This window comes from Euleptes europaea, chromosome 5, assembly GCF_029931775.1.
Source record: "Euleptes europaea isolate rEulEur1 chromosome 5, rEulEur1.hap1, whole genome shotgun sequence".
Lineage (NCBI taxonomy): Eukaryota > Metazoa > Chordata > Lepidosauria > Squamata > Sphaerodactylidae > Euleptes > Euleptes europaea.
The window spans coordinates 79049372-79063758 of record NC_079316.1 but is presented as its reverse complement, the minus strand read 5'-3'; the positions used below and the strand labels follow the sequence as shown (position 1 = coordinate 79063758).

Genomic DNA, 14387 nt, shown 5'->3' with positions numbered 1-14387 from the left:
AGCAGAATGGGGCTAATTCATAGTAATAGAAATAATTTGAACTCTTTTTCTCATTTGAAAATAGATTGGCTGAGAGGACTGTGGGCATTATAGAAATGTACTGATGGTGGATACCCCTCTCAAATGTAGTTCTAGGGATGCTACAAAGTTAAAGCAGAAAAGGGCTTATTTTTAAACTTTCTTCGCTCAGAATACTTCAGTGTACCAAGAACGTGTCTGCCCTTGAGCAAGTGGGGAAGCTGAAACTACAGGCGGTGGAAAGTGCCATGAAGTCATAGCTGACTTAAGGCGACCCTGTAGGGTTTCCAAAGCAAGAGACGTTCAGAGGTGGGTTGCCATTGCCTGACTCTGCAAAGCAACCCTGGACTTCCTTGGTGGTCTCCCATATGAGAACTAACCAGGTCCGACCCTGCTTAGCTTCCAAGATCTGATGAGATCAGGCTAACCTGGGCCATCCAGGTCAAGATGCTGAAACTGTTGGGCCCGTTTTATTGTATTGCCCTTTTTATTGCAATCTTAAGTAACTTTCACAGCCCAAATAATGCACTTTCAATCCACTTTCACTGCACCGTAATGATCATTTGCAAATGGATTTTGCCAGTTCACAGTAAAATCCACCTTTAAAGTGCATTGAAAGTGGATTTAAAGTGCATTATTTGGGCTGTGTAAAAGTGCCCTTAGACATGATTTCAATGCTCGTATTCTAAAAAATAATAATAAAAAAATTCCAGGTAGATCAGAGGAATCATATATTTCCTTTCTTTTCTTCGACCATTAACCTTGGATCACTGATAAACTGGCCATATTTTGTGCAGCTGCTAGAGTCTATCATAGTTCTGTATAAATTTAATGAACTAGGTTTGCTTATCTTAATATAATTTATGTAATGATTTTTAATGTAACATTTCTGGTAATGTATTTACTTTTGTGCTGGTCTTTGGCCATAATAAACCATTCAGTTCAATTCTTGATATTAGCCACATGGCTGATAAAACTGGTATTTCAAACACCTGCCTATAGCGTCTGTAGGAACCACTGTGCTTTCAGGTTTTGTTGGAGGATTTTACTCATGGCTGAGTAAAAAAAAAAATGAAACAAATACAGGATAATGTTATAGATAAAACTGAGAATACTTCAGCCCTTTGCTATGAAATGGGTACTATGTTCACAAAAGCAAGATGCATTTCAAACAGATGTGCTGTTTGTATGGTTGGTCAGTGCTTATCCAATTAGGCAGCCAAGGGTGATAGCTGGTGTTGATGCATGCACATAGTCCCTCATGTAGTGTAGTGGTTGAGAGCAGTGGACTCTAATCTGGAGAACCGTGTTTGATTCCCCATTGCTCCACATGAGCGGTGGAATTGAATCTGGTGCACAGGGTTGGTTTCTCCACTCCTACACATGAAGCCTGTTGGGTGACCTTGGGCTAGTCACAGTTCTCTTAGAGCTCTCTCAGCCCCACCTACCTCACAAGTATCTGTTGTGGGGAGAGGAAGGGAAGGAGATTGTAAGCCAGTTTGAGTCTCCTTAAAAGGTAGAAAAAGTCGGCATATAAAAACCAACTCTTCTTCTTCATCTTTCTATAAAATTGATGGCTGAAATTGACTTCCTCTTTTGTAAATGAAAATTGTGAGTGCTTCTGCAGCTGCCACCTCTGCTGCATCACGAAGAGATCCATGGATGGAATAAGGCACTACGGTGACACAGAATGCACATGGAAGCAAAGAGAACATGGCATGGTTTCCTAGGCAATGCGCTATAATTGATTGCCTCTATCCATTATACACTTCCCAAGCAGCAGTGTGAGAATGCGCATACAGAAAAAAAATTAGGCCAGCCAATTTACAAGTCATGATGAAAATTGTCTTTTTTAAAAAAGCATTTGCAGATGCTGCTCATAATTGGTGACTCAATTATTATTCAAGCCATGGGGAATTTGCTCATCATTATTTAGTAATATATTTCTGCATCACTGACAGAAATAGTTCCAAATGCACCCAAATACTCACACACACACACAAAATATAAAGGAAAAAAAGAAAGCTCAACAAAAAACTATATATCTTCTGACAAGAGACCAATATTCAGACTTGACATAAAAATACAGTTCCTATTCTCCCATCACCTCTCCCCTCCAAGAAAAACCAAACATGCAGAAAGATTTGAAAGGTTACACTTATTTATAGCTTTGATGAGGTCAACAAAGCACATATTGCTAGTATTATAAGGCACTAAAACAACACATTCAGATCTTTTCCCTTTTGTTTTGATCTTTAGTGTTGTTGTTTTTGTTCACTTAAAAAAATATTTCCTGAGTCATACAAATCTCAGTCAATGTGATTTTCAAAATGGTGACAATTCTTACAGAATTTCAAGGAGGGAGGATCTAAAATTCTGAGCAGATATCTTGGCATGCCGCTCCAGTTTATATTGTTTATTTTTGCGGGCTTTTAGATAAATATTTCACTCTGAACACTCAGCCTTGATAAGGCACAGCTGCTATGTGCTCTAAACTTGAAGCTGTAAAGAAAAGAACTGCAACTTTTCAAGTTGCAAAGAGTTAGAGGTTCTCAGGCTTGATTTTAGTATTGCTCCTTGAAGGATCATGGCACCTGATAAACAACTGGTTCAAATAAGTTTAAGGAACGTCGAACTCAGACATCCAAGCTCATACAAAAATTCCTAAGCAGCTGATGACTGATGAGCTGCTTATTCCTAAGAGAAGTGAAAATGTGAGTAATAAAGAAAATGTCACATGTGCCAATCTAATAGCTGGCCCAGGAATTGAAGCTACTCTAATCAAAAAGGATGAGAAATAAACAGATGCAACTACTGAAACATTGCCTTCATCCTGTATAACGTGTCCCGGATTTTTCGGGACTGCTTTTCAGGTGGCATTTGGTGAAAGTTGGCATAGTTGTCAGCTGCTAAGACCGAAATGTCAGCATCATTAAAAGAAGCTATTCTTTGTCTTAAGCAAGTCTGCAGTTGGTGATCTGGAGTGAAAGCGTAGGGATTCTCTTGAAATGCATGAACCTGGCTCACGACTTTTGCAATGTTTCTTTGAAGATAAAAGAGATAAAAGAGGTGAATTAGCTTTGGAGCCGATACACAAAAGAACAAAACTATTCAAGTTACAAGTTCTCCTGAATATTATACAGGTATATATAATATGTGTTTATATTTATAAATGTTGCTTAAAATGTATACCATAAAATAAAAAAAAACCCTCTTCTTACCTAAGTTTAGTCCACTTGTAAGAACCATTTCTCATAGTAAATCCTCCAGTTTCAAGTTGCTGGACATGCATGGCCAGAACATGGGCTGATGGAATTGTTGGTAACGTCTTAAATCTTTCTCCCTCCATTAAACACAGGCTGTCACTTTTTAAAAATACCTGGCATAGATAGCATAGACACACATGCACAAACAGTAGACTGTGGAACAAATGTTAATGTGTGATGCTGGAAAATTCTTTGCTTTAGAACATTGTAAAGAACATATTCAGTACCTACTGTTGTTTGTAAGAACCTATTTAGAGAAGAAAATGACTATGATTCATCTGGTGACCAAAACCATACTAGTGTGCAGTAAATAACTTGGGTGGAAATCTAAAACACACAACCATTTTAATATGGCACCGATGCAAAGCCATCAAGAGTGGCCATTTTGGGCTGTGGCGATTTATCTGGGAACTCACCCTCCCTTCAAGATTGGAGTCTACCATACCCTGACTCTAAGGTTGCCAGCTCCGGGTTTGGAAATACCTGGAAATTTTGGGGGCAGAGCTGAGGAGGGTGGGGTATGGGAAAGGGAGGGACTTCAATGCCATAGAGTCCAATAGCCAAAGTGGCCATTTTCTCCAGGTGAATTAATCTCTATAGGCTGGAGATCAATTGTAATAGCAGGAGTACCTGGAGGTTGGCAACCCTACCGTCATGACTCCTCTTCCAGAATTTGCTCTGAACATAAGGAACTATGACTGATACAACTTCTGGCACATCTGAAAGAGTTGTCACCACCCCAAATTAAGTGTGTTTCTACCACTACCACAGACTCATGTCAGTCTGTTGTAAATGCAGTTGAAGCCAGAAGCACATAATTATGTGCAGAGCTGTAAACAATGTTGCCTAAACTAAGATACACTCCCCAACACATCAGAGACAAGAAATGCAAACAAGGATGAAGTTTTGAGAGAAGAAATCATTGTTAGAGAGCAACAGAATAATTTTCAGCTGTTATGCAGGGCTTAATTTGAGCCACAGATTGCTGGGACAGGAGCTGATTTTAATTCAAAGTTTAATATTTCTTTTTTCCCCTAAGACATTCTGTGCAGCATGATTAGACATCCGTATCCCAAGCCGTTGATAGCAATCCTGGGTTTAGAGTAGACAATACAGCAATCACAGGGAGAATTCTGTTTTCATGCTGACATATTTGTACATTTAGCATGGATTGCACATGAATTTGACGTGATACATTTCTAGCTTGCCACTAAAGGAGTCCACCTCAAGAATTCAGTGGTGGTTTCAGGAGTTGCCTGTGGTAACTAGAACCTTTGAAACATACTCCTGGGGAATGTACCTTTTGGTATCTTCCACCACGGAGTTCTGATCCCCAACTCTCTGAAAGAACAGGGACTATCTAGCTATATGTGCCTCCGGCTATCCTTGAAAACCTCTGAATGTGGAGGTTCCCTTTAGTCGCCATTGCTAGTAGCCACTGATAGACCTCTCCTCCATGAATGTGTCTAATACCCCTTTCGAAGCTGTCTATGCCTGTGGCCATCACTACATTCTCTCACTCACTTTTGGTTTAAGAAGCTGCCTCCAGGATTTTGGGGACCTCCAAACAAGACTTTTTCTCCTTAACTTGGAAGAAGAACATCATGCAAACCAAGAATTCTGTCACAGTATCTGCAGCCTTCTTGATGCTCTGTGAACAGTGAAAATGGCAGCGTTCTAGGGGGCAGGGGTTCTTTGCTACTCTTGAATTTACCATCCTCTAGTGCCAACCTTGACAGTAGGTATACCACTTTATCACCCTGACCTGGATGGCCCAGGCTAGCCTGATCTCGTCAGATCTCAGAAGCTAAGCAGGGTCAGCCCTGGTTAGTATTTGGATAGGAGACCACCAAGGACGTCCAGGGTTGCTGTGCAGAGGAAGGCACTGGAAAACCACCTCTGTTAGTCTCTTGCCTTGAAAACCCCATAAGGGGTTGCCATAAGTTGGCTGCGACTTGAAGTCACTTTACACACACACACATACCACTCTATCATAAAAAAATCCACAGAATCATAGGGCAGAAGGTGATACTTGTACCTATTCAGAATTTACACTAGAGTTTTTACTATACCTCAACTGCCTTGAGCTCCTCCATTATTTCCGATACTTTAGATGGTAAAAATTTCCAAGCCTTAAAAAGAAGTAAAATAAGACAAATTATGTTTTACTCTCTGAAGATTAGTATTTGAGCTGGAATACATCATTTTGCCTGTTCAAAATATCACAGCTACATTTCCTATGTGAAGAGCCGCAAAGTAAGAAATTAGTTACTCACTGGCAATTGCCGCACAATGAGATTTTCCAGGCCTCTTAGGATTTGTATTGCTGTAGCAAAATTTCTTCGCTCATAGCAACCTTTTGCAACAAAGAGAAATTTTGATAGCAAGCTCACCTGCACCTGGGAAACAAATTATAATAAACATTTTACCAACATATCATTGCTCAGTGCCAGCATGTGTAAAGTATGTCTTTTTACCGAGTTTAATGCCTAGTATGCTCCTAGTAAATTATTGTTATGTGGTTGAGGATTCTGATATAATAGAGCAGCTGGAAACAGCTTGGTCATTTAAATGAGTTAAATTATCGAACAGTGACCAAATTTAGAAGTAGAATATTTTTTTAGTGTCAGACTAGATCTGCCAATTAACTACAATTAACAGACTTGTTTTATGTGCCAAAAAAGGAAACATATTATTTTTATGATATTGTTATCCTGTGAAACTCTCCATCTTCATCAGACTTGGTGCTCAACATCAGCAAAAATTACGGCTTTCTAATTGCTTGTTTTGCTAGTTGCCAATTAACAATTATGTGCATTTCTGGTAAACAGGAAAGCTATTAAAGGAACAACTAACTATCTTCCTGCTTTGCAAACTGAGCAACAAAACAATCTGAGCCACCAAATAATCAAACTTGTTCTCTTGTTGAAGTTTAAGATGTTATTAAAATGATATGACAGGAAAAAGAGAATCTATATTAACCACCAATAATTATATTAAAAATTAGATTATTCCAGGTCTATAATGCATGCTCGGAGAGTATGCTCTACCCAATTTTGGGGTATCCTTCCATCTGTGTGAACCCCAGCTTATTTTAGCAACATAACAGTCCCTTGTTACCGCAGTTTTTATGCTCGCTCGTTTGAATGCCGCTCTTTTGGCGGTGTTAAATGGAAGATAAGATAACTTACTTAATTCAGATAGACATTCAGTGCATTCCTGAGCCTGAAGGGTGAAAGCCCTTAGGAGGCCTGGAAGGCACTGCACCGGTGTTCGGCCCCCCGTGCTGGCGTCTGAGCAACTTACAACAGCATTAGTGGCCCAAACCCCAGTGGGAACACCTGGACGCCAGGAGCTGCTGTGACAGGGCTACCCCAGGATGCCAACAGCGCCTTCCGCCGGCGCCCCACCGGTGTAAAAGCCCGTGCCGGCATCCTGGGAGGTGTTCCAGTGCCCCAGAAGGCATTCCTGGTGCGTTTTGGCACCGGGCTGGAGGAGGAGCCATCTTTAGGCAGCCTCCAAAGTCCTTTTGGGCCGGGAATGCCCCTTTTTTATTTTTGCGAGATATGCCAACTTTTTAGGTGAGCTTGAAAAAGAAAACGATATCACATGGGAATTCTCTCTGCCTAAAATTCTCTGAAGGAATACATGGGGTAGTAAGGCAAGGCATGCCAATGCTGAGCCTTTGGGAAGATTATCTCATGGACAGTTGAACTAGCCCAGCCACAGTGCTCCTGAGCAGGCAATTTGTTTAGTAATGGGCCACGTGAGGGATTTGAGGCTCTTCAATGGGCAAACTGAAGACTTCTTACACAGTAGCACTGGCAACCCATCCGTGATGCACCTGCCCCATTGGATCTAGCAATCTTCTTTGTAAACAGAGGCTGGTGACAATAATTTTGGAAACATATGCTGCGTAATATATTTGCTTTTGTTCATTTTTGTGTGGGTATTATTTTCATTCAGTACCCCTTGGACATCAAAGTCATGCAAAAAAAAATCCACCTCCGAACACCTTACCTACTCACTTTTATCATTATCCTTACTGTCAAAGACATGAAAGGCAAAAAAAAATTGCCCTTAACAATGGCTGATAAAACAAAAGATGAGTGAGAAGATACATGAAAGAACAACTATATAATATCAGCAGGAGAAACTGTCATTCTCGGAAGAAATTATCAGCATTCTGGAAGTTAAGGGGCTGCTAAAACACACCAGTATGTGTGCCAAAAAATGAGATCCCGTGGAAGGCAACATGGCAATACAAACTTTTATCTTTATTAAAATATGCTGATCATTTACATTTGGATTGGACCATCTGTATCAACACAGGCACATTCCTATCAAGTACAGCAAAATGCCTTGAATCAGTAATATATGCAAATCTGATTGTCATGTTACTTGACTGGCTCAAAAAACATTTCTCAGGACCTCTTTTTACATAAAAGAAGAATCAGAACAGTAAACCTTACTACGATTCTAAAGAAACATTAACAGAAAGTACTTCTACGTCGATCAGATTTTTATCTTGCCATTTCTCCAGGGCTGTACATACCACATAATTGGTGTTATTCAGGCATTTTAGCCTGGTTTCTGGATTTTTAGCCTTTAGTTAGGTCCCTGGGAGCAACCATTTAGAGTTATTTGATTAGTTTTGTAAGGGATGCTCTTATAGGGAGGGAGGGAGGAGGATGATTAGGATTGTTGTACTTTAATTATTTTTACATAGTATTGCTATTGTTATTAGTATTAGCATTATTATCCAATGTGTATTGGAGATATAGATAGTGTGCCACAGTGTGTTGCTGTCTGAGGATGTCTGAGGTGATCCAATATGCAATCATGGATCAGGGATACCAGTGATAGGAGGGCAAGGGAGGTTGGCGGTGGGAGCAGGTGGTATAAGGGAAAGGGTCGGAGATATGGGCAAGCTCATACTCTTTCCAACCTGCATCCCATCCCGAGACATGACGGTACGGGGAGGAGGACTAACCCATCTCCGACACAATGCCAGGTCCATCGCAAATAAAACCATGACCTATTCTGTGGTGCAGGGAGTGGACCTGGCGTACGTGACCGAGATCTGAGTAAGAGAGGGCGAAACTGTCACCCTGAGAGAATTGGCTCCCCCCAGGATTCTCGGTCCTCCATCAATCCCGGACAATGGGCCAGGGGAGGGGGGTGGCGATACTCATCCAGGAGGCTTTCTCCTTCATGGCTCTACCCACCCCAGAGATTCTCAGCATTGAGTGTGTGGGCCTGGTGTGGGGCACCGAGGAGATTGTGGCTATCTGGCTGGTGTACTACTGGCCACCTAGGGCACCAAGGGATACCCTGCCGAGCCTATTAGAGGTGGCTGCAGGTTGAGCTTTGTAGTTCCCCAGACTGATTGTACTGGGGACTTTAACGTCCATGCCAATGTCACCTCATCTTCTCAGGCTTCAAGCCTAGTGTCTTCCATGGTGATACTGGGGCTTTCTCAGATTGTTTCGGGCTCCACAAACCAAGCAGGCCACATGCTGGATCAGATCTTTGGGTCTGGGATAGACGTGGATCTGATCACTATTGAAGAAGTGCCATGGTCAGACCACTTTGCCTTGAAGGCCCAGTTTGATGTCCCACCTTCTCCCTGTTTGGGCAGGAAGCATATTTATGCTTGCCTGTGGAGACTCATGGATCCGGTTGGATTTCAGAGTGTCCTGTGGGATCCAATTCCCCCTGGCAGTTCCTTAGATGAGCTGGTGGATGATTGGGATAGCTGTCTATCCGAAGCCATCAACAGAATTGCTTCCCAATGCCCTCTGTGCCCCCCCCCCCATCTTCACCAGGCTCTGTGGTATACTGTGGAGCTTTGGATTAAGAAATGGGAACTCAGACAGCTAGAGCAAGTCTGGCGCTGAGCTTGTGACGAAGCTACAAGAACATATTACAGGATGCTTATGAAAGCCTATAAGGTGGCAGTGAAGGCTGCAAAGAGAGACTACTATGCAGCTTCCATTACGTCCGCCAACTCTGGCCCAGCACAATTGTTCAAAATAATTAGATCACTGGTGTCCCTGCCCGAGGGATGGACAAATTCTAATTTGGCTCTTAGCTGTTAGGCTTTTGTGAGCTTTTTGACAGATAAAGCCTTGTCACTCCATCATGACCTCCCTGCCAACATTGATACAGTTAATGAACTGGAGGCCCCTTGGCTGTCTTCTGGTGCAGTATTGGACCACTTCAGTCAGCTCTCCCAAGCCGACGTTGACAGGATCCTGAGAGCTGTAAGGCCCACCACTTGTCTCCTGGACCTGTGCCCATCTTGGCTGGTTAAGGCTAGTGGGGATGCGGTGTAGGCACCCCTGATTGAGATCATCAACCTGTCTTTGAGTACAGGGGTATTCCCAGGGGCTTTGAAAGAGGCAGTGGTGCATCTGCTCATAAAGAGACCATCTTTAGATCCTAGTGATCTGGCCAACTACCGCCCAGTGTCAAATCTATCTTTCCTGGGTAAGGTAGTTGAGAGAGCGGCAGCTGAGCAGCTCCAGTCATTCCTGGAGGGCACATAAGCTTTGGACTGATTTCAGTCCTGCTTCTGCCCTGGTCACGGGACGGAGATGATTCTGGTCACCCTCACAGACAATCTTCATTGACATCTGGATCAAGGTGGGTTGGGGTTGCTGGTTTTATTAGATCTCTCAGCAGCCTTTGACACAGACGATTATGAACTCCTGGACCACTGTCTTGCCGACATTGGGATCTGGGGCTCAGCCCTTAAATGGCTGAGTTCCTCTCTCCATGGTTGGAGACAGAGGGTGGCAATGGGAGAGAATGTGTCGCCACAACACCCCTTGGTTTGTGGGGTGCCACAGGGTGCAGTCCTCTCCCCAATGTTATTTAACATCTACATGAGCCCCCTCGTCCGGCTAGTCAGAAGTTTTTGGACAGGGGAAAACTACCTAGTTCCTCTCCCATTGCAGTTGTATATTATCCATGTATCAAAGATATTCCATCAAACTACGAAGAACTCTAATTTCCTGATGTCAAATTACTAAAAGAAAGTTGTGCATGTGTGATGCTCCTGCTCATCAGGGCCACGTTGCCACTGTTCTGCTGTGACCTTCCCTGCAGCTGAGGACCCATGAGACCTCAGAGTGGAAAGGGGAGGGAGTTGCATCACCTGATTTTTCCTCTTTTCATTCTCCACTCTCCCATATTGCCTGAGTGGGAATACTCCATCCTCCATGGCCTGATGCAGATCCTTCTTAAATAGGCCACTCTTCCAATCCCCTCCCAGGGCTGGCTCTTCCCCTCTATCCTCTCACCCAACTAGGAAGCATCCTGGATCCCTGTCTCAGCTGCAGCTGCCTCATGGGTTGCTCCCTCATTCAGGACAGGCTTGACAACGGGATAGGCTCCATCTGGCTACTTAACCCAGAGTCTGCAGCCCTGTTGTTTCTACTGCAGGCTGCATATGGCTTGCCTGAGCCAAGGAGAGTTGTGCCTGCAAGTCTAGGGTGGGTCTCATTGACAGACAATATGATAACAAAGACAGACAAAAGGTGCAAGACACAATCATGCAACACTGCAGAACCAGAAATGGATTGCAACATACAAGCAACTCAGGAGGCTTCAGTCTATTAATCTGCTCCTAGAAAGTCTTTCGATCATGGCTAGAAAGCTATGCCAACTTCACACTTTGCCAACACTTGCAAAACATGCTATCACAATAAGGAATACTTAATGAAAGAGGGAATCATGCTCTGAATGAATCATGAAACTGAGAGATGGAATCATGCAACCATGTAATGGCGGCTATCTTGGATACAGCAGACTTGACCAAATGAGTGTGAAATAACGTTCTATAAACCTTAACATTCATTGGATATGGCTCTTTTCATCTCAAGATGGGGAAAAGCTCTTTCTTGCTGGCAAGAACATACATATAGGGGAAGATTAAATATTAATTCTAATACCTAGTTCAGAAAGTTGCAAGAGTACTTTTGCAGATCTGGCTTATTGACAAATATGTTTTGCTTGGCTTAAAACCCCCCACATGCAAACATCTATATGTGTACTATAGATGGGGTACGTGAGCTCCATGAAACAGAAGACAGATTACTTCTACCCTCATCTCTGCTGCAAGGCAAATTTTTATGTATCCTTCGTTCCCAGTGTTTCTGCTTCTGCCAACTGCGTGTGGTTGAAACAGTTGAACACCTATTACTTCACTGTTCATTTTAGGATATTTGTTCCTTATACGTTACTTCAATTTTATAATAAATTTCATATATCTATTCTTCTTGCAGATTGCCTTAACAAAATCACCTTTAAGGTGGCCAGATCTCATGCTTTTTCTTCAGTCTTATATTAACCTTTTTATATTATTGACATAAGAATTCAAGCATTTGATAAAAATGAAAAAGCATACATACTGGAAACAATTATAGATTAAATTAAGCACTGTTATACAAATTAAAATTAACAAAGCCTTCTGAAACTTAACAAACAGGAACATTTTGTTTGTGACAATCCTTTGGCATCTAATGTCTCCAGGACAGCTTGGAAGCCCCACTTTCCCCTCTACCACAGGGGTGGGGAACCTTTTTCCTGCCAAGGGCCATTTGCTCATTTATAACATCAGTTGGGGGCCATAACCAGGTGTAGATCTCCCGGCGCAGGGGGGAGAGGCTAGGGTTGCCAGGTCTCCAGCCACCACCTGGAGGTTGGCAACCACAGGGGAGGCCACGCAGCGAAGGCCTGGAGGGCACCCCTGCTCCCTTCCCCCTCCCAGGCGGGAGGGCAGCCAGTGATGGGCCCCGAGCAAACGAGGTGCCTGGGGGGCGCAGCTCACCGCCTATCCTCAGGGAAGGAAGGAAGGAAGGAAAGAAGGAAGGAAGCGTTCCTGCATGCCGCGACTGTAGGGGGCAGCCTTGGGGGAAGCGTCCCTTCCCCTCCCCCCTCCCCTCGCTGACCAACAGTCGATGAGAGGAGGTCCAAAGGGCCCGTGGCCCCAGGAACACCCCCGGGAAGGGCTGCACTGTGCTGCGCCTCCGTGGCTGGGTCCTGGAGCTCTTGAGGGCCACTGAAAATGTCCTCCGGGCCGGATGTTCCTCATCCCTGCTCTTCAGCTTATTAGTTTTTAATGCTCAACAGCCTGAAGATTTTCTCCCCAAATTAAATGCTTGTGGTTTAGGTTTTCTGTGATAGTTACTGGGGTGGAGAACTTAACTGGCAGTCACTCAAACATCCTTGCTGCTCAAAATTTATCAAATAAAAGATGTGCGGGGAAGATGGTGTGGGGTTTTGCAAGAGAATGCCACCTGGTGACGTATCTCCTCTCTGTAAACTTTATGGCTGCGTAAACATCAGAGGTGGCATCCCAAGTGGACAGCAAAGTATTGTTACAATTCAGTTCTTTAAAAGGGTGAAAAGTTGGATGCAGTGCTCTATGGGAAAAGTCAATTTTCCTGCAGTCTAGGCTTTAGAAAATCAGATATTTTCTGAGGTACAAACTTGATTTAGGTATTCCACTATAAGATTATCACTTTGATCTTCATCCGCTGATTAGTAAATACGCTTTCACATATAAATATAAAACAGCTATTGATACTATGGACAGAGAATTACTTCAGATAAAACTAATCAGGATCATAGGCACTTAGAACTGATTTGACTTCTCTGATCTAACAGCTTCAAATTAGAATTTCCTCAATGAATATTCTTGCAAACAGCTTACCATGAAGGGGAGATGTGAAACAGGGAATGTAGTTATTTTATAAGTGACATGATGAATGGATTAAAAGGGGAGTAAAAAATTTTCTTATGGTTAGTAGCAGAATTTTTTTTGTTTTACTCTGTGGTGATGACATTAATTCTTTTATACACAAATTACATTACATAGATTAGGGTCTTTTTGTAGGCATACCCACTTAACAGTCATCCATGCTAAAACACAAGTTGTATGTTTAGATTTAATTCCCCATATCATAAATGGCAGATTCTTTGAACAAGTAAACAAGATTTTGGGGATCACCCCCATCCTCTGGAAGTTGGACGAAACAAATTTAAATTGCTAAATTTAAACCGGAATAAGTTGAATTAGGGGATACTCCACTTCTCAAAGTTCTAGAGATATAGATACAGAAAATACCCATTTTGGAGATGTTAGAAGAAGAAGAAACTAGACCCCAAAGGCTTACATGGGTAGAGATTTGGGCTTTCAAAGATGTTATAGCTAAGAAATTACTAGAATAATAGAAATAAATATTAAAACGAATGAGTCACAACAAAGAAAAAAGACTGCAAACCTTAGAACTGTAACTGGTTACAATTTCAGCAGCAACCCACGTACTGACATTATCTGCATACTTTAAGAGCTTCAAAAGGTAATCATCCTGGGCACAGTTTTTTGCAAAAAGGTTATAGGCCTGAGTAGGCAACATCTCAGAGGCCACAGCTCTGTAAAAGACAAGCGTCTACAAAATTTAAATGTTAGTTTATAAACATGCAATCAGAGATTCACCTTATCGAAAGGAAATTACCGTATACATGATTCTAGTCAAAGACCAATGGAAGATGACGGCAGACATGTTTCTCTTCCAACCAGAGTCCCTGTTGACCCCTAGTAAAAGGATGCCTAGAGCTACTGGACTCAGGAGGGCAAAAAGCTCATGCATGTTGTTGTTTTTAAATCATGCAGATCCTGCAACCAGATTTATCATCTTGAGTCTCAATGAGAAAGGTGGAGTATAGAGTAAATACATCTTTATGTGGGTTAAAAGAGACTGCTAGAGGAAAGAATATCAACATTCTCCAGTGCCTTTCATTGGCCTTTAATTTGATACAACTTTGATTGGATACATTCCTTTAATTAGATACAACTCAACATGGCCCCAACTAAATAGACAGCTTGGGAACCAATGACTCAAAAAGAAGGGGGCACTAGTATATTAAACCAGATCCATCAGCATCTGCACATAAATGAACGAGTACCAGAGATTGAGAATGTCATCAAGCTTCTGGCCTTCCAAACCTTTGATAAATGCCCTGGCTTACCTCATTAACAACCTAATGTTTGGTGAGGCAAGCATATGACCTTCCTAGAGTTTAGGATGCCAG

The 14387-nt window shown here is 42.4% G+C and overlaps 1 protein-coding gene across 1 annotated transcript in view; it reads right to left on the bottom strand.

Annotated features, from left to right (window-relative positions):
• Positions 1 to 2829: 2829 nt before the first annotated feature.
• Positions 2830 to 14387, bottom strand: part of KNDC1 (kinase non-catalytic C-lobe domain containing 1) — an 83966-nt gene continuing 72408 nt past the window's right edge. Inside the window, exons 27-31 of the mRNA XM_056850481.1 lie at positions 13577 to 13727; positions 5561 to 5683; positions 5357 to 5416; positions 3240 to 3397; positions 2830 to 3061 (exon numbers count right to left, since the gene is read on the bottom strand). Of these exons, the coding sequence (XP_056706459.1) occupies positions 2830 to 3061; positions 3240 to 3397; positions 5357 to 5416; positions 5561 to 5683; positions 13577 to 13727 (724 nt within the window). The remainder of the gene's footprint in view (positions 3062 to 3239; positions 3398 to 5356; positions 5417 to 5560; positions 5684 to 13576; positions 13728 to 14387) is intronic.